Source organism: Antedon mediterranea, chromosome 5, assembly GCF_964355755.1.
Source record: "Antedon mediterranea chromosome 5, ecAntMedi1.1, whole genome shotgun sequence".
Classification (NCBI taxonomy): Eukaryota; Metazoa; Echinodermata; class Crinoidea; order Comatulida; family Antedonidae; genus Antedon; species Antedon mediterranea.
In genome coordinates this window covers 18133577-18157514 of record NC_092674.1, presented here as the reverse complement: position 1 = coordinate 18157514, position 23938 = coordinate 18133577, and the positions used below count along the sequence as shown (strand labels likewise).

Below are 23938 nucleotides of genomic sequence, written 5' to 3'. Positions count from 1 at the left end.
TTAAAAGGTTATTTCTAGAAGTTTGTAATAAACATGCACCATTAGTTTTAAAAACTGTTAACCCAAGAAAGAAACTAAAGAAACCATGGATTAATTCTAGTATAAAAAAATAAATTAAGCATAAACATAGGTTATTTTCAAAGGTAATAAAAAGTAATTACAATGTAGATATGTTAGCAAAGTATAAACGATATCGAAATTGTCTTACAAACACCTTAAGAACAGCAAAACAGAAATATTACTCAGATCAATTTGAAGAAAAGTGTGGTAATACAAATAAAATATGGGAAATTATTAATGATATTTTAGGAAGAGGTAAGAAGAAAATGAAATTACCTAATAAATTAGAAATTAAATCATGTGATGGCAATGTTAATATAGAAACTAATCAAACAGCAATAATTAATGGTTTCAACGATTACTTTGTTTCAATTGGAAAAAATCTTGCAGAAGAATGTATTGATAACACAAATGTAAATCATAATATATATTTATCAACTGTACCCCAAAATTCATTATTTTTCAATTATGTTGTTGATGAAGAAGTAAATGATATCTTAAAGGGTTTAGATAAGAATAAAGCTGTAGGCTTGGACCAAATTAATCCTAAATTAATTATATATGCAGCAGATTATATATCTAGACCTTTTACGTATATAATTAATTTGTCATTATCTACAGGGATCTTCCCTGATGACTTAAAAAAAGCAAAGGTATTTCCATTATTTAAAAAGGGTCTGCCATCAGATCCAGGGAATTACAGACCAATATCTGTATTGCCACAATTTAGTAAAGTATTTGAGAAAATTATAAATAAGCAACTTTTATGTTATTTAAGTACGGTAAATTTGATTTATTATATCATCAACAGTATGGATTTAGAGAAGGGTACAGCACAAAACTTGCTATTATTGAGTTAGTACAAAATTTGTCTGAGAAATTAGATAAGGGAAACATAGTTGTTGGAATATTTTTAGATCTAAAGAAAGCATTCGATACAGTCAATCATCAAATACTACTGGATAAGAGATATGGATATGGGATAAGAGTGTTGCCATTAGCTTTATTTAAAAATTATTTATATAATAGGAAACAATGTATCAGTGTAAATGGAATAGAGTCTAATGAGAAGTCAATAACTTGTGGAGTACCACAAGGGTCGGTCTTAGGACCTACATTGTTTCTTATTTATGTAAATGATATTGTAAACTCTTCTGACTTCTTTGATACACGATTATTTGCAGATGATACTAGTTTATTTTGTTCTTTTAATCCACATGAAATTGTTGACCTAACAAATGTAAATGAGCAGTTGAAACATATAGTAGATTGGTGTGATGTTAATAAGTTGACAATTAATTCTAAAAAGACAAATTATATTATATTTCGTAATCAGCATACAATAATTGAAGTAAAGGGGGATATATACATAAAGGAATCAAAATTAGATGAAGTTGAAGCTACAACTTACATTGGGGTAGATATAGATAATAGACTTTACATGGAAAGTGCATTCTAATAAGGTTAATAAAATTATTAGTTCTAAGGCTGGTTTATTGTACAAACTTAAATATGTTGTACCCCAATCAATTTTGGTGCTTTTATATAATTGTTTTATTTTGCCTCATATTTCATTTGCATTAGAAGCTTGGGGTAACACTTATAAAACTCATTTAAAACCAGTATATTTAACACAAAAACGTATTATACGCACATTGACTTATTCTGATAGACTAGCACCAACATCATTATTATTCAAAGAACTTAAAATTTTAAATATTTATCAGCAGCATCAGTATTTAATTACTTTATTTGTTCATGATAGTTTACATGGTAAATTTCCAGATACAACTCCTAAATATTTTTTGTATATATTCATTTTCGTTATTCATCAAGGTCTCAGACTAGAGAAAAGTTGTATGTACCAAAATATAGAACAAACATAGGACAACATTCCATCAAGTATTCTGGTGCAAAGCTCTGGAATGAAATCCCGGATAATTTAAGGTTTCTAACAAAAAGCAAATTCAAAAAATAAATGAAAACATACTAATTGTTTGTATAGTGATATTTATTTATTAGTTATCCGCTTGGTATACCAAGCGGATAACTCCTTGTTATTGTATGAGATCAACATTTTTTTTCTGTATTATTCTTCTTTCCTTCCTTCCTTTTTGTGAGTCGCGTTTCTCTAAAATGTGTAAACATAACATTTCATAACTTTGACAACATATGGGCATTTACGTGAAGTTGTGCACCTCCTATTTTTGAATGACGTCATAGTTGCGCAACGTGACTTACGCGCAATTTTATGAATTTCAATGATTGATCATAGATTAAAAACCAAAAGTCATTTAGTATTGACACTTTGACAAAATTTAAGTCATATCAGGGGCAAACTTTCTACGGATTAAAAATGGCATGTTTCACAAGAAGTTACGCGCGCACGCGCATTTAAAATTTCAAAATGCGCAAAATTAATTTCTAATCAACTTTTTACGCGTTTCATGTCATTTTGAGCATGTCAAAAATTCCCACGGGCGCGCAATTTTTTACGCACGCGGTGCGCACGTAGCGATAAAAACATATTTTTTTCTCTTGAATTATATTTTTCAAGCCTTTCCTAGTAATTTTGAAAACAATTTAGAACTTTTCCAGTTTAAATAACGCCATACGAACACGTTGAATTAGACAATTTGTGCGCGTTTTTTATGAAAAAGCTTAAAAAATCATCAAAATAATGTCTTTTTTTAAACAGTCATAGTTTCTAAAGTAAACCGTGAACCGTTTATTTTTATTACAAAATATAGAAGTTGATGAGTTGCAGATATCGGATCATGCATCGATAAGGCTAAAAAAACATTGTGACGTAATCGTATGGCCACACGAATGTAAAATATAGGATTTTTGTCTGTTTCGTTATTGCTCATCACATTCAATGGAGCGCATCACGCTTATCTGTATTCCTTTTTCTCCTATATTTATATATTGTCTAGGTCAATCAACTTTCTTTAGCATGAGATAAAAATATTTAAATTTTTATAACGTCATCATGCCTAAAAATTTTAATTACGTGGGTCATTAATTTCATCTTTACAGTAAATTTTAATCTGTAATAGCTCGTAAGAATAAAATGTGATAATCACGATTAAAACGTTTTCTGGAAGCTATAGGATTGTAGATACGAATTCATGTAAACATTTTGCCAATCGGATGTTGTGACGTCATCATATTGCCAGTTGAATAAAAAAAGTCGTATTTTCATATTTTGCGTAATAGTTCATCACATTTAAATGTGCGCGCACCAACATTTTACGTATTCAAATTTCTTCTACACGTTAATATGTTGTTGCTAAGATAATTTTCTTCAGAAATTGCTATCGTTGTGTTGTTTTTTTTATGACGTCATCATGTTAAATATTTGAATTAAAGGCAGGTCCCATAATTCAGTTAATATGTCATATAATATACAGTAGTACAATGTACACCAGCATAGTCTCTGATGTGAGCAAATTGTTGTTTGCCGCCCTCTGTATCATGTAGAATTAATGACTCCTTTTATACACAGTGTACTGTATAATTATAATACAAGGCGAAAATACAGGACCACCTCTTATTATAGTTTTTAACGTATGACGTGCACGTGGCATCTGTCGTGCGGATAACTAACTCGTCAAAGTGACGAGTTTCATGTCTAGTTTTATAAGAGAATTATATTGTATATATTTGAGAGAAAGTGTATTTAAAAAAAAAAAAATGTTTATGTATATTAATTTTATTTTAGACAAGTAGCCCTAATTTATTTATATAACTATTTATACTTCAACGTTTAGGGGCTGAACTTGATTAGTTTTAACTATTTTTTAGCCCTTCCCTTGATATAATTATTATTATTTGTATATTATTACAATGTTTATAATTTATATTTATGGGTAAATAAAGAAAGAAAGAAAGAAAGAATAGACACTTATAATCATAAAAATGTAATAAAAGACCAAATTGTGCTTCAATAAATTTGTTATACAGTAATACATATACATACATTGTTGTAATTGGTCAATTTTGAACTTTGACCCGTTATATCTCGAAAACGCTTCCTATCCTGATCGATTACCTTCCATATTCGTAATCTACGGAAAATTCTAGTCTAGAAAAGTTGGATGGCAATTTGTCCCCTTTCGGGTGGTGATTCCCCCTCCTGCCACCGGACTAAAGAGGTTATCCAGCAACTTCGTTGCGGATAACCAATAATGATCCTTGTGATGAGAGATTTAACTGTGATGTTATTCATTAGAATGAATAGAATTATGTACAGTATCTATGTTGAGATATTCCTATGGCCAATTTCTTGATCAGTGTTCATAAAAGGGGTGAAATGGTACACTCGCACGTAAAATTCATGATAAATGGCACCTCTAGTTGGCTGAAAATGATAGAGATTTTGAAAAATTAAAGATCGTATTTAAAATGATTTTTTTTGTTGTGGTTTTGGACTTATTTATGTATATTGGCAAGGAAAAACCACTGTCCTCCTCACTCAAACTATTCTGACTCTACTGGTTAGACTGAACCTAGTTTAGGCTTTTCTTATTACTGTATGTTCATTGTAGAAGTTCCTAGCGCCGGTCCACATCATACAAGTAAAGCAGAACTTTAAAAGCCCTCGGCAGCAACTACAGCAAACTATCGCAGTAGAACCAACTCGTAGGTGATTAAATCCTAATTGTCCTAAACAGGAATTCCCCCCTATTCCCCAACAAGTTTCAGCATCAGAGACGATTTCGCGACCCATCAATTTTTTTTCGTGACCCACAGGTTGCGGAACGGCGCTCTAATTTAATCTTAAATTGATTTTGATAATTTTAAAGTTTTAAAGCACACATGTGCATGATGGTCATTATTCATAATTTCATTTAATATTTTGAATGTTTATTTAGTCTATGCTCTTATTTTAAAAATGGATTCTTTTTTAGGCCTTCTGATGCCAAAATCAAACCACTTGGCTCTAGAGATGTTCTAACAGAGGGTAGACAAATATATGAACTACTTCTTACATATAATTTTCATCAGGTAAAAGTATCATCTACTATATTGTAAACCTGATACAGAGTGTATTCCAACAATATGTAAAATCATGTTCTTTTCTTGAAAACGAGATTTTGTATGCCATAACTAATTCTTATTTCATTTTGAATAGAGTAAAACATCAGAGATCACGCCCAACTGCCCTTTACTAAGTGACCTACTATATGAATCTGAATATGAGAGTCAACTTTGGATGCTTTTTGACAGCAACAAGCAATATATAGGTGCTGGTGATGCTTATCCTCAACAAGTAATTATTAATTTCCTTAATACCGGTATATGTTTATTAGACTTGATATGAAATTCCATTTTTATATTCATTTCGTCAGTATGTTTACCATACAGAATGCTCAAAAGTATTATTTTATTGAAACCTGTATATAAGTGGATGCGAATAAAAATGTCTTGCAAATGCAGACTTAAACGAAGTACACCTAGACTTGGAATAATCCTTAATTGTTTACAATTATTATTCATCAGTACACATTAAAGCTGGAAAAGGGTGACTATACTTTACGATTTCAAGTACGTCATGAGAAGAAAGAAATGCTAGAAAAAATCAAAGATATGGTTATGCTTATTGATCAGAAATTGTCAACAAGCTTCACCATTGATATGTTTCCATCAGTTCTGTCTGCTCTTAATGGCAAGAACAAGTTCAACACAATGAACCTCATGGCAGGAAATTCAGTGCCTATATTTATTCCACCAATACCTGATGATAGGTTGCCAAAAGGAGCAACTTTGGGTCAGATTCTTACCGGCACAATGACATTGGCTAAAGGTGATCTTGGAAAAAAGGTATAATACAAGTTTTATCATATTTTGTAGCCAAAACTTATTTAGATACAGCCAAATTTTTATCTTTAAATTTAAAACTATTAATATCAAAATAAAAAAATATTTTGTACACCTAATGCTGATTTAAAATATATACCATTTTGAATATGGTGTGACCAAACTTAAAGTATTAACTTGTTTCGCAAAGTATTTCAAATTAAAGATTTTAAAAACGAATACAACATTTCTACTGATAAATGTTAATAATATTTTTATATTTTAATATATCAATTCATCCTGGTATATAGTATGTAGTGGGTAAGAATTTTGTTCATAGTTTAACCTGGTTAAAATCGACATCCCTGAGGGATGCAGCATTTGGCAGTTGCAAAGAAATTGGTCTAATAAAAAACGTATTTTTCGTACAAATTTTCCGCTGGTATCGGACTTGCGGTTTAAGAGGAGATGAGAAACGAATTTTGGCTTAGTGCTATTATAATATAGAAGAAGGTAATAATTCACCAATATAGAAGGCGACATTTGTTATTTCATATAGCCGGCCACATAGAGCTGGGTAGATGAGGGCTCTATGTAATCATATAAATAAATATGTCAGGTGATATATTATTGCAAGCTTGTTTGATGTTGCAACGGTTAGAGCAATGTCTTGCGATACAGACATCGCGAGTTTGACAACCAATATTTGTTGTATTTGTATTTGTCTAGTAACACAGTGCGAGTTACTACGCGAAAATTATATAACATAATTTCATTGGATTTTATTTGTCTAATGATGGAGGCACAAAAATTACATGTGATGCCATTTCGACCAATTGCATTCACATATTTACATAATCTATATAATATATAGAAATATTTTTTTGTGGGTTGTGACTTGACAAAGTTGCCCAACTGAAAATTTCCTATACGTATTTCACACATTGACCAATGTAAAAAGTTCCAAGTATTAACACCGCTAATCTAATCTGTAAGTTATTTTTACTATATCCAGTGTGTAAGTGTAAGTCATGCTGACGTCATCAAAAGATCAGATCAAATATAGGTTTATATAATGAGAAACATCCCGTACAAAAATCCTGGAGAGAAATGAGAGTAACTTTGATGATGATGGTTGGTTAAAGAAAATATACAAACTTGACAGTCACAATGGTTATTCACATTAGATGTGGATAACAGGAAAAAAAGATGATCAGATAACACAAATTATCCATCAAGCATGGATAATCAATTAGATTTGTTTTTTTTAATTTGTTCACAGATTAAACCTAATATTGATACTAATAACAAATTACAAGATTGCAAGTTTATATCTCTTTCAATTGCATGTCATCGGTTTAATATTTTAATTTTTTCTCTGACCTTTGACCTTGTTGCCAGGTCAAGTGGAACAAAGGCACCCAAGCAGATCAAGGGTCAGAGGGAAAAAGAAATGTTGGTTTGAAACCAGTGAGTTTAGATACTGTATACTGTATTTTGAAATATTATTTAATATTTGTGTACAGCCAAATCAAAACCAGGCATTTGTCGTAAATGTGACATTTTGAGTTTTAAAGATATTTGTAGAGAGCACATAATTTGCTTTAAAATACTGAAAAAATTATTCAATTTGGTCAAGTATTTTTAGAGTAATGATACAATAAGTAAAGAAATACAAGTAAGAATTCATTTTTATTTAGCAGTGAAAAATGCATTCAAAGATCAACAATAGTTCAAACAGGAAGTTTAAATGTGCTGGCAGACAGCGACTCATGTTCACCTTGACAACGCTAACTTCTAGTATACCTATGACTTTGAAAGTTAGCACAAATGTAACTAATACATTTTTCTATAATCATTGAAATTTTCAAAGAAATCCAGTAACATTAACATTGTCAAATGAGACTTCAAATAACAACATACGTTAGTAAAGTTTTTTTTACTAAACTTATGTTATGTGTGAGGCTTGTAATAACTATAAATAAGTACTATTAATAAAGTGACAATAAAAATACAACATATAGAAATGAACCAAAATTAACGATACACAGACAGTTGATTGTGTTTGATGTGTTTAAATTTATTTACAATTGGTACACTTTAAATTATAACATTTTGGTCATTTCAGGCTGCGTGTTACAACAGTATTATCATCTTTTGTGCCGGGTCTTTTAAATACATACATATTTTTCGATACAATTATTTCACGGTTTTATTCAGGGTTACGTTGCATAATAGAATACATGTGTCATGTATCATCAGAATCAAAGTCATTTTTGTAAAGTTATATTAAGCACCGTATCACCATTATTGGAGTTGTTTGAGAAGAGAAAGTAGCAACAGCATCACCACCACTGTCAAAACTATTGGTATACATTACAGTATTACCAATCAAGATCTGAAAACAGAATGGAAAATTAAATTAAACTTTTTTAAACACATTTAAAAATCTTTTTTTTTGGGCTAGGCCTAGACCAAGGTATGCTAGGTGGTTTTACTAGGCTAACTTGAAGTACTAAGCTGGCATACAGTTCATCTCTTATCTTATGCCTAGGCTAGGCCTAATATTTTGATCAAAAGTGTTTCTGTGTTCACCAAACTGAGTGTGTCGCGCTAGAAAGTCATTTCGTACTTTCTAACCTCTTGTTGTTTACGATTCGCTAGCGAAGCCAATATTTCTACTTTTCATATTATATAAATCATTAAACTATTCTATGTTGTTTTATTATTATCTAGGATGCATAAATAGCAAGTATAAATTAATATTGAATGTTTTTTACAGTAAGAATGTTTTGTTAAAACCTTACCGCTTCCTCAGTGTACTTTGAATAGCTGTTAAAGGCAAATTTAACGCTTCAATGACTTGAGCCACTCTGTTAGCCAATCAAATTGCCTGTTTCAGGATTCCGTAGCAACAAGACTGGTTTGCTTATACCAAAAGGTTATTAAAGAATGTGTTTGATTGGCTATACTATTATTTTACATGACCTACAACCTTTATCTTTGGAAAGATTTTTTCACGAGCTTTCTAAAAATACCACACATTAAGGGGTCTTCTCATAATCAAAGAGGTAAAAGTTTGTTAGAAATAGACACAAATTACAGAATAGAACTTGATTTTTTCACCAAAGACGAAAAAGGGGGTCTCATTAAAATGTTATTTTCATTGATTTATACTTATAATTTCTTTAAAATACATAGATTTTTGGAATCTACGGTAAATTTTCTGTAAGATTATTTAAAAAACTAAAAATGGTCAAGATATAGGTTTTACACATTCAGAAGCATTTTACAGAAATCCCTTGCTGCCGACAAACGCCTGGTTTTGGTTTGGCGGTACACATTTAGTCAAGTCGATATCAAATCAATTAAATTTTATTTTCTTTCTTTTTTTTGTGTTTTAGTTCGTGATAAATTGAAAGAATTTAAACAATGATACAACGTTTTCTTAAATAATAATTTTACAATTGATGTTAACTCATCATCATAATTGTTTGTTTTTTTCTTTGTTTTTGGTACAGGACAGCTATCCTTTTATGTATGTATTAACACAGACGCCCCACAAAGCAAGTAATACTAAAGCTGATAAGTCAAAAGATAAAAATAAAGAAGAAGAATTTGCAGATGCTATTCGTGACCTTAAAATAGCTTGGATGTCCAAGTAAGAGTTTATTAATAATAATTCAAATATAAATACAATTTACAAAAAGGGGACTGTATCAGGGGACAATTGCCATCCAACTTTTATATACCAGAATTTTACGAATCTGGAAGAGATATAAAGGGTCAACCGTCAAAATTGACCTATTATAACAACTTAAGGGTATGCGCACTAATCTCACAGATGAGATACAGTATAAAGGGTGAAAGTAAAAATTGACCAATTATAAGCCAGCGAAGCTCACCAGTGATTCTAAAATATTTTATTTAAATCTTTGACGTAAATAACTGGAAATTCTCAAAATGTATGCAAAGCATGCCACATACACAGGACAGGGTTCGTACGCGTCCTTAATTTCCTTGAAAGTCTATATAAAAAAATAGAATGACATTTGTCCTTGAAAATTGTTATAATACAGAAACGTAATATGAATTCTTTCTAATAATTTTTTTAAACACTGAACAGTAATAAAAGTATTACTTAATTTTGTTAAATGACACCCCTAGATGGCCGGAAATGGTACTCACACGTAAAATTCACTGAAAATTATGCTGCACAGCGCACTAGAAAACAGCAAAACAATCGTAGCTTACCTTTTCCGGAAAACATGCGCGACTAACAATCCCCGATGAAGGTACTTCATTTACCGGTACGGTAATAAACGCTAAACATTATTATTAATCAATTACTGCAAATTTAGTTTTCTCAACAATAGGTATTAATTGATTTTTAATTTGAAAGTACGGGTATTTAGTGGTATTTGTGAATTTTTTAACACCATACAACAACACTTCTTTAAATTAACAGAAAGTTGTTTGCAGAAAAGTATGTTAAAATTAATAGATTTTCAGTTGATATTTTAAAAAGGGAATCTACATTTTTATCAGTGTAAATTAGGGTTGTGTCATCAGCATACAACAGAAACGAAAACATATTCGAGGCATTATTATGGATATCATTTATGTATAATAAAAATAATAGAGGCCCAAGCAGAGAACCTTGAGGGACTCCACAAATAATAGGAAGAAAATCAGAAAGGGTGTGTTTAAATTTATGTTTCAGAGGTAGCTTTTGAATAAATTATATACAGGGCCACAGATTCCATAATTATACTTATATGATAAAATATCGTGATCAATTGTATCAAAGGCCATCGAGAGGTCAATGAAAATACCAATGGCAATTTCACACCTCTCGAAAGCCCCAACAATTTCATTTGTTAATTAAAGAAGTGCGGTAGATGTATTATAGTTCTTACGAAAGCCAAATTGTTTATTGTAAAGTATATTATTTTTCTGAAGATAATTGTATGTTCGATCATAAATAAGGCGTAGTATTTTGGAAAATATCGGTAGCACTGGTATAGGACGGTAATTACTGGAATCAGATTTGTCACCAGTTTTAAAAATAGGAGTTACTTTAGCTAGTTTAAAGTTGCCATTTATAAAACAAAGATTGAAAATGTAGCAGAGGGGTTCAGAAATGAAAGGGATAATAATAGACGAGTTAATATCATCAATGCCAGGTGCTTTACCATTTTTGAGGCGCATAACAATATCCATGATCTCAAAAACAGTCACAGGATTAAGAAATAAAGAATTTATGGATGGCGGAGGGAGGTAATTTTCTCAAATTTGCATTAGATGTGTCTATATTTTTGGCGAGGGTAGGTCCAATATCAACAAAAAAATTATTAAAATGATTTGAAATTATGTTGGGATCATCAGTTACGTTCCCTTTGTTTATATTCATTAATGTTTTTGTCATTGGAATAGCGGAGGGATTTGGAATACAGTTTTTGTTTATGCTTTATTAAATTTTAAAGTTCATTCATCATCCAGGTCTTTATTATTTTTGTTCCTGCAGACTGCTCTTGAATTTGAAAATGTTTATCATACAGTCGTTTAAATTCAGTTTCAAATGAAAGTAAAGCAATATTAGGATCATCCGTACCATAAACACCAGTCCAATTCATGTTTGTCAAATCGTTTTTTAAGTTTGAAATATTTGTTTTGTTAAATTTTCTGTAGGTATGATTAGGGTTTACATAGATTTTGGGACGGTTTGGTATATTTGATAGGGGTGTAATGTTAAAAATGGGCAAATGATCACTAATGTCACTATTGATGATTCAATTTGATTAGTTAATATGTTGTCAATTAATGTTGCTGACGTTCGGGTAATACAAGTTGGTCTATTGATTATAGGTAAAAGAAATTACTAAAGACAGAATTAACAAAATTGTTGGATTGATAATCAAACTGATGTTTAAGTAGGTCAATGTTAAAATCACCTAATAAGTAAATTTTTTGTTGGTTTTTGCTAAATTATTTAACAGGAGATCAAAAGCATCAATAACAGCATTCATATCAAGGGATGGTGCCCTATAGATTACACCAACAATAATGTTTTGATTGGATTCAATTTCTATAAACAGGGAGACGCACAGGGAGGGGTCTAGGAAAAGATCAGTTCTCTCTTTGAACACATTGTTATTTCGAACATACAACCCCACACCGCCACCAGCCTGCCCTAGTCTGTTTAGCGAAATGAAAGAATAACTTGAGATATTGGTTAATGGATTATCATCTTTCAACCAGGTTTCCGAGACTGAAATTACATAGAAATCATAATTGTCATTGGTGAAAAATAATTTGAAAGAATCAATATTATGAAATAAACTTCTAGAATTAATATGCAAGGAAGAAAAGTTTTTCATGTGACTGAGCTCTCCAATTAAGTGGGTTAGTTGGTCAGGTTGATAGTACTTACAATTGGGCTGGGTAGAAGAAGGGAACAAATTTGTATCAGGGTAAAAACAATTATTTCAATAATGAATTTACGAAATTCAGAATAAGAAATTATGAATAAACAAGTTGAGGAAACACTTTATATATAAGATAAATAAATGAATAATAATTTCAAAAAGTAAAAGTTTTTCAACAAAATATGTTCTTGAAAAAAGTCAAATGGATCTAAACAGTTCCATGTATGTGAAACTATAGACTTGAAAGTAATTAGAAACTATAAACGATATCAATAGAACATTTTTATACATCCAGTCACATTTGTGACCTTTGACTTGCATAGACCTAGTAATATCAATACAAAATCCATACAGAACTCGCCCAGCCACAAAGTTTGAAGACCCAAGTTTTAGCTCGATTGGAGCAATTTTAAAATTTTACCTTGACGTTTCACATCGCATGACCTTGGGTGGCGCCATTCTTGAGATTCATACTCATTCTATCAGAATTGTTTTCCTCAAAACTCAGCTAGATCGAAGCAATTTGAACATTTCAAGATTTGACCTAGACAACCTAACTTGTTGAACCCACCTAACAAGTTTGAATAATTTACCCATGTTTCAGCTCGTTTGGAGCAATTTTTAAATTTTACCATGACCTTTGACATCGCATGAACTTTGGTGGTGCCCTCCTCGATTTTGGAATTACACATACCCTTCCTCCTGCAACCTGTTAGTGGCGTTTCATCGCTGTTGGTTGTGAACTGAATGAAATAATATAAAATAAAAATAATATAGACTGTTTTCTCCAAGTTTCAGCTCAACCGGTGCAAATTAAGAATGTTGAGATTTGACCTTGACATTGAAGACTAACTTGTGTTTTTTTTCTAATACAGAGTTGCACCCTAGTGTCTGAATAGAAAATGAAATATATGATTCAAATTCTCCGCCCTGGATTTCCATATCCCAGAGGGATGGTTTGCCAAACAAAACATCCAATTTATTCCCCTTCCCGACCTTCGAGTATAAACTCGCGAACAAGACACATATGGGAAGATGAGCCGGTCTCGGGGAATACTCATCTTTCAGTAGGTAACTTCAATGATCATCCTCCCAGACTTGCACCCGGGAATGGGTCCGACGGGAGCACACCTGGAAATGAGTCTGGCAGGTGTAGGACGGTATAGACCAGGAGGAAATTAAAATAGGTGTCATCTGGCTCTAAAATTTGTTGGACAATTGTTTTTATTCCAAATATATGTTATACAGGGGGGGAGTGGGTTAGGGTGTAGTTTTTGAGAAAAGCGATCTTTTGTGACTTGTCAGTTCCTCGATTCTGTGTTGCACTGCCGCATGTTTACATCGATCACATGACCAAAATAATGATACGCATTTCTTGCCTTAGTAGAACGTAATAAAGATATAAGTCCGATAATAATTAACTATTATTACAATGTATTACCATACAGTTAGGGCCTGCTTCTGCTGCAACTGCTCAAAATACGGTATAAAATAATTTATTTTTTATACCGTATTTTTTTAGTCCCCCGTTTCTGACGTAATAAAAATTGAAAATGTTTTTGACTCAAGAGAATTGATTGAAAAAGAACATGATAGAATGGGGTACGCATTTATAGCATGATGTGCTCTATTAAATGAGATTAATTAGTACAAAAGAGAGAAAAATCCCATTTTTAAAATGACCATATGGTGACATCTGGTAGGTACAAATTGTACTTGAATTCATATCTACAACTCCTCAGCTTCCATAATAAATTTCTAAAAATGGGGGTCACCAGCCATCCTGAAGAGCTATAACCGATTAAAAATAGGTATGATATAGCATGATATAAATTACACTTTTGCAAAGTTTCAATTTATTGTGTGAGGTTTTGTAAAGTTGGTTCATACTTTCGATACTGATTTTAACCACCTGATGTAACCCTGTTTATAATTAAATTGAGTTAGATAATTAGTTATTGACAATTAAAACGAATTTAGGTTTGCCCCAAATAGGGGTGTTTTCCGATCGTGGTATACACTGTCTAATGGATGTTCATCTTGAAAAATACCTGCACACAATAATACGAGGATGCTAAGCATTTTCCTATCTCCTCCTACAATAATTGTTGAAAACCGGTTGAACAGCTCGAGTACACAATCATAATGTTGAAGACAGGCCGATTTTCTTTTAAAAAAAAAACTATTTTGATAGATTTAATATATGTTTATACAAATGTATTGATTTGCGATGACAATGACATGCTTCGTAGTATCTTTTCTCCAACTATAATTTGGTTTTTAATTACTCCTGTAAACATGCTTGATTACATCATTTTACAGACAAACAAAACTTTATAGTATGCGTTTTCATAAATAAGTAAATAAATATATACATATTTGTGTTTTCATTGACGAGGTTGTAATAGTAACTTCAGTAAACTATTACAGTACTTATCTGTTATACAAGACAATTATATCTGATAGGTACTGTACATACATTTATTCGAAAAATAAGTCTTATTTTTGTTACCGAGACAAAGTTGGAAGAGAGTCATGATAGAATTACTTATTTTGATACCAATATTTATTTAGTTTATAGAAGAGATAGAATTCCAAGTGATGGAGGTGGTGGCGTCCTAATCCTGGTGCGCAAAGATATTTTTTCTGAAGTTGTTATTGACGAGGTCTGGATTGATATAGAAGTGCTAACTTGTCTATTGAAATATGGAGAAAAATCTGATCTTATCGCTTGTGTCTACCGTAGCCCTAGATCTCGAGGTGAATACAACCAGAAGATCAGGGATACACTGTTTAAAATATTCATACAAAAATGACCAGATTTTAATTTGCATTGATTTGTGAATTGAGACTCATTCTTGACACAACATGGACGCAATTTACATGTGTAAGAGGTGACGACCAACCTTCATTACTTGACTTAATTTTTAGTAAACATGAACTTGATGTCAATATTTTACGTTTATGATGATCCAGTCGGAAAAAGCGACCATGCCGATATAATTTTTTGATTTTGTATTAGATTGTTTTGTTGATCAAAGTGTAGAAGAATATACTAAATTTAATTTTTTTAAAGGTGATTTCATCACAATGAACCCCCCAACTTGCTGACTCGATTGGGAAAGCTTGTCCGAAAGCAAAAATGTCCCCCCGTTGGTTCTATTGTATTCGAGATCTTTTTTTAGTGTTTAACCTTAAAATTCAGGAAAGTGACTTAGCCTATCGTGTGCAGCCCATCAATAAACATCAGTGTGCCAAATGTGAGCACGTACCATTCAGTGGTTTTGGAGGAGATACATAAAATACGCGAAAAATTTAGTAGCATTATATTTATATTCATGGTGAACAAGTTTGGCCAAAAATTACCGGAAATGGTGTTTTTTATCATTGTCTTCCTTCTTTTTGTAAGTAAATTATAAGAAAAAAAATTTTCAGTCAATCTTAATCTTCTAACTTAAAACCAATTAGGTATTTAACAAATGTATTAGCACTGACTTAGTTTAAAAGAGCACATCGTTTATTTCATAAAGATTTAGACATTGAATTTGTAAATTAGATATTTAGTAATATTATCAAATAAATCATTAAAATAAATTAAATGTCAATCTAAAATATATGTGATTGAAGTTACAACAGACCTGATTTAAAATATCTGCGTATGACCGGACGTAGGAATGACTTTAAATGACTGGAAATGGTATTACTAGGATGTTACCTCATTGTTTTGCTGTCAACATTCTCACTTTTTACCTTGTATTCAATGATAATTGTAAATGTTGAGATTATTATAACAATAGTTCTACATTATTAATGCAACATGTCATTTATTAATCCTGCTGCATATCCTCAAAATATGGTATAAAATACGGTATATTTTATACCGTATTTTTTAGTACCCCGTTTCTGCTAGAAGTACTACCTTGGGTGGTCGTGTTAAAATTCATCTTTTTTTACCCAACCTGCCTTTTGATCCCCCAATATGGGGACAAGTTATTCCTTCCTTGCCCAAATTAGAATTTGTTTATCTTTGGCGATGTTGTAGCCTCTGCTTTCACAGTCTCTGTTTGTTTTGTTATTCGCACACCCCATAATTTTTGCTAAATTATCTAAATCTGACTGTCCTGTTTCCACAACAGATAATTTGCAAATGTTGTGATGTTGTTCCTTACTTTCATTGACTATAGATGATCCATCAATGTGTAAAAACCTTACAGAAAATCAAAATATACAGTATTTTTTATTTGCAGCAAAACCAAAAGTATGGTATAAATTTATAAATATTTTATCCACAATCCACAATTATCCACAAATTTGGTGAGGAAAATATGGTATACAAAATACGGTATATTTTTTATGAACACTGTTTCCGCTGCCAAAAATATACCGTATATATACGGTATTAAAAAAATACCTTATTAAATACGGTATTTACTTGGCGATTTAGAGTTTCTTATGCCTGTAAATGTGTGTATATAAGCCTCTACTTTTTTATCAAGTACATCTACTCCAGTTTGTTAATAAACATTGTGAAATAAATTATTGTAGACAGGGATAAGAAACTATAAAGTATCCTTGTATTATTGTGTACCGGTATTATATTTCAGGAGTTTCCACTTATTGACTAGCCAACAAGAATTCTCTGCTACACTTCTTGACAGTATTTTCACCAATGTATTAAATCAACCCATACGGAATGTTTATTTTTAATATTAATAATCATAATTGTCTTTTGTATAGCGCTTAACCAAAATAAATATTACAGATCATTATCCTCCCAAATAACAAACTCTCTCCAAAAGAAAATCATGATATAATAGAAACTTGCTATTCACGCTTATTTAATTAATAACCGGTATAAACATTCCTAATATAAACACAAAACACATTTATTTTTTTTAAGTTTACCTACAATATTGCAAAAAAATGTATCGATAGAAGAAAAATGCTATAAAAATGTATTTCTTTTTTTAGACTTGAAGGAAATGCAATTTTTGAAGATCTGGTTGGTCAATATTCTGATCATATCCCACTGTTTGTAGCCAAGATGCATTCTTTGGAAGTTGATAAGGTACAGTATATAGCCAGTTAACTTTTTTTCTGTCATGTAAACAAATATTTTCAAGGGTTTTCCTCTGTTAAAATATAAAACAAAACATTAAAGAATATTTGGACAATTAATATTTTTGTAGTTACCTCTACCATTGATCATTTCTGTTTTTACCTGGTTATGTAATTATACAGTAGCCATATTACCAATTATTATTTTTGTGTCATTCATTATGGTAGTATATTAAGATAATTATGTTGCTGCCACTACATCTATAGATTTGTATTTTTTGTGTTTTTGTGTGTTTGGATTTTGTCGTGTTTAGTACCTGCATGCAAGAAGTAACAGAACAAATTTGTATATTTGTATTGTTTCAGGACAGAACAAAAATGCTAGATGAGATAGTTATTGCTGCAGACAAAGTGATTAGTGTCATAAACCAATCTGAACTAGTTGCCTATTATGCCATCAAACATGATACACGAGCAGATGCACACCTCATCAAATTGTAAGTTATCCAAAACATAATATTTTCCTTACATCTGACATCAAAGGCCCTATTTCTGCTGTATATCATCAATATACGGTATAAAAATACTGTAATAATATACGGTATATATTATTTATTATTATTTGCTCAAACTACTTAGTGGGAGGACTGTAAAAAAGTTGGCTTTCATTACCCAAATGCGTTTCGTCGGAAGTATGGATTGGGGGTAGGGATAGATATTGCTCAATCCCATCAACAAAAGTTGCGGATAATCAACTAGATTTGAACTCGTCACTTTGACGAGTTAGTTATATTCACAACAAAATTTGTTTTATTTTAAATTCTTTAATATGGTTAAGAAAACTGTCTAAGGCAATGTCAGACCCACAGCGTTAGGTTTGTTATCAAACGCAAGGCGTACGGTAATCAATAGCGTTGAAACTCAAGGTGTTCAGACACAACGATCAACATTCCAATGCCTTGCGTAAAATGCTCCGATTCTTAGGTTTAAGCAGATAGAACTATGCATACATTCATGACAAAATTGTAAAGTTGTTTTTTTGCTATTTTTATTTATACAATGTTACCTTCAAAATATACTGATTTGTTCTTACTACTTGCAGAATTGTTACACGGACAATTATCTGATTAATGTATTTAATTTATGAAAATATCACAGAGGTCCCAACTTCGGAAAGTCCATTCGCAGGAGATTTTGTCGTGAACCACATTCAATTCGTCGGGGCGTTGAAAGTCAACGCACGGGCAATAGAGAGAAATGGCGAACCGGCGTCTAAAGTCCGAGTGGGTATAAAATCATAACAAACCGTTGAGGGCGGCACATTTCCTATGTTTATACACGTGAATCATGGTGTCGTCTAACCAATGTTGTTGCTGTAAGGCTCATAATTCTTGTTATGTATAAAAGTCATCCATCATTCACAATCATATTCCTAAAAATATCTCATATCTGTAGGTCTACATTAGACTAGGTCTATAGTATTATAGTAGAATGGTGTTATCAAGTATTCATTACTGGCGATAGCCCCCTGCAGGAAGGAAGCATCACTAGCCACATAACAAAATGGCAGTTGTCAAGCTGAAACTAATGCTAGGCCTACATCTACTAGAGATGCTCTATTTTAGTCTTACTACCTAGCTAGGAGAGGCTTAGCAGCACCCTAGCTAAAGTAGTAGTAGTAGTAGTACAGTATGCAATAACGAATTTCCAATATTATTATTATTATTATTATGATTATTATTATTATTATTATTATAACCGATAATCCGTGCTAGGCTCGAGTACTCGAGGTACTACAGCATATACAGGCCAACTATCTAGGGCCTACTAGAGCTGGGTACAGTATATAACAAAAACGCGTCTTAATTCAATCCAAATTAAAATAAAATATGTTAAGATTTGCCCATATAACATTAAAATTGTTAAGGGGTTGCAAAAAAAAAAAGATACTGCTATTATGTGTGTTTTAAACGTTCTTTTCTACCTACTTTTTTAACTCAACCCATCGGAATTTCCCATACAAAAACATGTGGCGAAATGGTTTGTTTACAATCTATACCCACTCGGTGAAATTTGAGTGACGTCATCGCGGTTCGCCATTTCTCTCTATCGAAAATCAACAAGCGTCGTTTACGTCTCTTAATTAACTAATGTTACATATATATAAGTTGGCTTAATTTTTACATAGGTTTATCCATCAGTATTTTTACATTCTTATTTTTTATGGACACATCCTCAGTACAAAGAATTTAAAAAATATATACTGTATTTTAAATAAAATTCAGTATATAAAATAATTTAATAACTTAATTACATAATGTACAATATTTACGCATGATAGTATTGCCCAATAGAATTTACTCATATTTTTTAGACACAGGCCTAGGCTTAGCCTATGGCTTCTACTTCTAGGCCCTAGTACTAGTAGTAGCTAGCTACCATTTTTAAACCCAAAAACAATCGAAATAACTATTTATTCCGTCTTATGCTACATTACGCGAGTTAACATATTATTTCAGATGAAAAACATTGAGTTTTATATTGTTTTATCCATACGTAATTACACGTTAAAATGTAGGCCGTTTTATGAGCTATTTCGCCGATTTCTTATCGCTGGGAAATTCCCCACCAGCGACATTGATCGATCGATCGAAGAGTAGGCCTAGGCTAGAGAGGCCTAGCGTGCATGCCGGAACGGGTGGATTATTGCTATAAACAGAAGAGCTTACGACAATCTTAGGTAAATTTTTATTAAACGCAGGCCTACTTGCTTGGCGAATCCATGCCTTTACATTTAACATGTTCGTATTATCGGATCGTACAGTAAAACCAAATAAAACACCGCCTCAGATCAACAACCTAGCTCGTGCGATGCGATCTGTTGTTCTTTGTAGTGGATCAACATTGGTAGAGTCCATTAATTATGAGGGTGTTTAAAAATGTAATAACTATTTAAAACGTGTCTGAACCACTGTGTAATCAAAGCGTTTATTTAGTTAAAACTTGGATCCTCCCAAAATTGATAATCACATATTCCGGTTACCACGTGATTAATTAATTAATTAATAGACCACGGAGACTGCATGAATAGACATTGTTTCAACATCCTGCCTCACTTTTTTCTGGTTATTGACTATTGTTGACCTGGGCTGAGCCTGGGTGTAACCGTAAATCAATTTGGTCAAAAATATGGGGAAATTTGAAAATGCGGTAAAAAAATCAAAATGCGGTAGAAAACGTCGAGATAGCGGTAGCGCGGTAGATGGGTACTAAAAGCGGTAGACTACCGCGAGTAGCGGTAGACTTGGGACCCCTGATATCATATCGCTGACGCCAACTGTAAGCCTACTGTTCTTTAAAATTGAAAACATGATAGTTTGATGTTTAGCTATCTCGCTGTAAAGGTATGCTGTTGGCCTGCTAACCGTGGTCGTTTCTTTTTATTGGTTAAGGTTAAAATCATTGATGCATCACTGTATTAGCGTTATTAAATCTACCCTCTCCTGCTAGGGTTATTAACGCCACTGGCGCGGCGTAACAGCCCCCTAACGCTAATCTGCGGACTAGTTCAAACACAAAAATATGTACGCCGCTTATATAACGCCACCTTAACGCTGTGAGTCTGAACATACCCTAAATCTACCAAAAAATTCAATCTAGAAAATGAACCAACTTTATCAAAAAGTTGTCTTTCAATATCTCCTAAACGTAATTTAAACTTATAAAACTATATTTATCATAAACATTTTGTGCAACCCAAATATAACCATAACCCATTGAAAAAAGAAGATTTTTGACTTGCATAGCCCAACAGTTTTCATTTCTCTCTATTTTTCTGATTTGTAAATCATAACACTTGGAAAGAAATCTACTTTTGTCTGTTTGAATAATATATAACCAAAATTTAATAATAATAATAATAATAATAGAAAATCATCCCATTTCGGCGAGGGTTGAGATGTTGGGCGCATTTTTACCAATTCCTAAGACATACTGTACCTATTTAATAACATACAGTACACAGTGTCCAAATGTTAAATACAGTATTTTGCAGTAGTGTGTAGTTTATTACTCTATGTAATAAATAGCAAAGTCTACCACAGTAAAGTATCGTATGTCCGTTCGATTTGTTTCCCTGGAAACGTCTCAGGTTTGCACTAGTCATAGCAGTGATGATTCATCCACGTCACCCCATGCTAAACGTTAATGTATACAACTGCAGGCCTAGGCAAGTCTACAGGTCTCAATTCTTTGCTTATCGTCTGGTCGTGTATCAACAAGCATCGTCTCCATGTACTATAATTTCTGATTAATTGATGCACGTCGTAATCTCAATAGATAGACAGGAGTTTTCACTGTGTCAGAAATGAAAACACTGGAGATTCGTAATTTTATATGCAAGGACCTCGACTGAAGCCTCTTGATTTATTCTCACGATTTTTAACATTTTTTTTATTAAACTTTGTTTCATGCATGAGGCCCTCAACACTTAAAAAACGGGAACGATAACAAATACAAAAAGACGAGAAAAAGGAAAAACAAAAGGAGTGACCAACATAAATATAAATATATATAAAAAAAATAAAGATATGTATATGAACAAATATGTATATGGAACATTTCGAAACCATCAGCGACAGTGCCTAGCCAATTTGTAGGTCAATACGATGATGGTATGTAGGTTAAGAGTATTGTATAGTGTTTCGCGTGGGGTAAGTGGGTGAGCATGTAGAATTATTCTGAAAGCTTTATTTTGGATTTTTTGGATGATATTTATATTGGACTCTGGATCTGGAACCCCACACACTGCAGCAGTAATCAATGTGAGGGAGAAAGATGGTATTGTAAAGGAGAATGGATGTGCGTATGTTGGTGAATTTACGTGCACGAGCTAAGATGGAAATTGCTCGGCAGAGTTTGGAACGAAGATAACGTGTATGTGGTCGAAAAGAAAGTGTTGGGTCTCTGATTATTCCAAGATGTTTATGTTCCTGAGTTTGAATGATCTTGGTGTTATTCATTTTAAGATTGATATTTCTATGTTGAGGAAGTTTATTATGGGTTCCAATGAGCTTTGATGTTGTCTTCTTGGTGTTGATGATGAGATTATTTTGAGAGAGCCATTTTTTGATATTAGTGAGGTATGCATGTAAGTGAATTTCAATTAGTCTTGGTTGGGTGTTGTGATGAGTTGTAAATTATTGTCGTCAGCGTACATGTCAATGTTTGAGTGTTTGATAATGTTGGGAAGATCGTTGATAAAAATAGTGAAAAGTAATGGGCCAATGAGAGAACCTTGTGGTATACCCATAAGAACAGTTTTTGGAGAAGATATGACGGATTCGATTTTTACATGTTGGGTGCGATTTGTTAAGTATGATTTAATAAGTTGTGAGGACAATGGAGATATGTTGTAATAAGAGAGTTTATTTACAAGGAGTTTGTGATTCACAAGGTCAAAAGCCAATGGAAACTGCGGCAGTGAGAAAGCCGCGGTTGATTTTAGTATACCAGTTATTAAGTGTGTTAGTCACTGCTGACAGTGTGGAGAAGCCGGATCTGAAACCAGATTGACTGGAACAAAGAAGGTTATTTTCAGTGAGCGGTGATTGTAAAGTTGAGTGTGAATAATTTTTTCAAGGATTTTGGAGCAGTTACAGTATGGAAATAGGTCTGTAGTTGTTTAAGTCTTGAGTATCACCAGATTTGTGTGTGGGGGTGATATGCGACTGTTTCCAGATGTGGGTGAAAGTGTTTGATTTAATAGAATGATTTATGATATGTAACAGGTTTGGAAATGTGTTTGGCTGCCAGTCTCAAGATCTTTCCCCCAATTCCGTCCGGACCAGTGGCCTTCTTAGGATCGACCCTGAGCTACTCTCCCTCAACTTCGTCCTGACTAATAGTTTAAAAACTAAAAACGGGTGATTGTCTTTGGTTTACCTCGATGTTTGTGTTGCAAGGAAGGTGATCGAGCTTTTCTCTGTTTACAAGAGTGTGGCCGATATTAACAAAATAGTCATTGAAAGTATCAGCAACCAAGAGGGTTGCTTACTTCGATGTTGTTAAAAATTAAGGTCTTTGGTGAGGGGTTTTCACTTTTTTGGGGAGAAGCTGCTCAAGGCCTTCCCACATCTTACCAGAATCCCCGACAGAAGTAGTAATAAAATCATTGAAAAATGTTAATCTGGCATTTCTTAATTCTCTAGTCGCTTGGTTTTTTAGTTTTTTTGCATATCGCCAGTCACGTTCTGAGTTACTTTTCTTTGCTTTACTACGTGCGCGATCTCTTTTGTGCATAAGATCAAGCAAATCATCCCTATCAATAAGCCAGGCACGCCTACTAACAATGGGTGCATGACGATTCAAAATTTGTATAAGAATATTATAAAATAAATCAATAAATTCATCGGCGTTAATGATTCGGGATAGATTATCCCATTCAACATTTTCTAGTTCGTTTACAAAACGTTCTTTGTTAAAGTTTTTGAAGGAACGAAATGTTTTTGAAAAATGAACATTTTTAACAATGTCTTGTGAGATTTCGGTGATAACAGCATCATGATCGCTCATCGACATTTCATAGACGC

General features: G+C 32.5%; 1 protein-coding gene and 1 long non-coding RNA gene across 3 annotated transcripts in view; one reads left to right on the top strand and one right to left on the bottom strand.

Annotated features, from left to right (window-relative positions):
- The window catches only part of LOC140048671 (tripeptidyl-peptidase 2-like), a 163408-nt gene that overhangs the window by 101477 nt on the left and 37993 nt on the right, over positions 1–23938 (top strand). Inside the window, exons 17-23 of one of the 2 annotated variants that reach the window (XM_072093440.1) lie at positions 4974–5070; positions 5198–5335; positions 5566–5886; positions 7264–7332; positions 9384–9523; positions 17262–17358; positions 17715–17845. In XM_072093440.1, coding sequence (XP_071949541.1) covers positions 4974–5070; positions 5198–5335; positions 5566–5886; positions 7264–7332; positions 9384–9523; positions 17262–17358; positions 17715–17845 — 993 coding nt within the window. The remainder of the gene's footprint in view (positions 1–4973; positions 5071–5197; positions 5336–5565; positions 5887–7263; positions 7333–9383; positions 9524–17261; positions 17359–17714; positions 17846–23938) is intronic. The other variant, XM_072093441.1, reaches the window with a different exon arrangement.
- Positions 7922–8709, bottom strand: LOC140048672 (uncharacterized). The gene is made up of 2 exons (XR_011845111.1): positions 8670–8709; positions 7922–8260 (listed from the first exon to the last, which is right to left on the bottom strand). It is a non-coding gene; the product is annotated as an uncharacterized lncRNA (long non-coding RNA).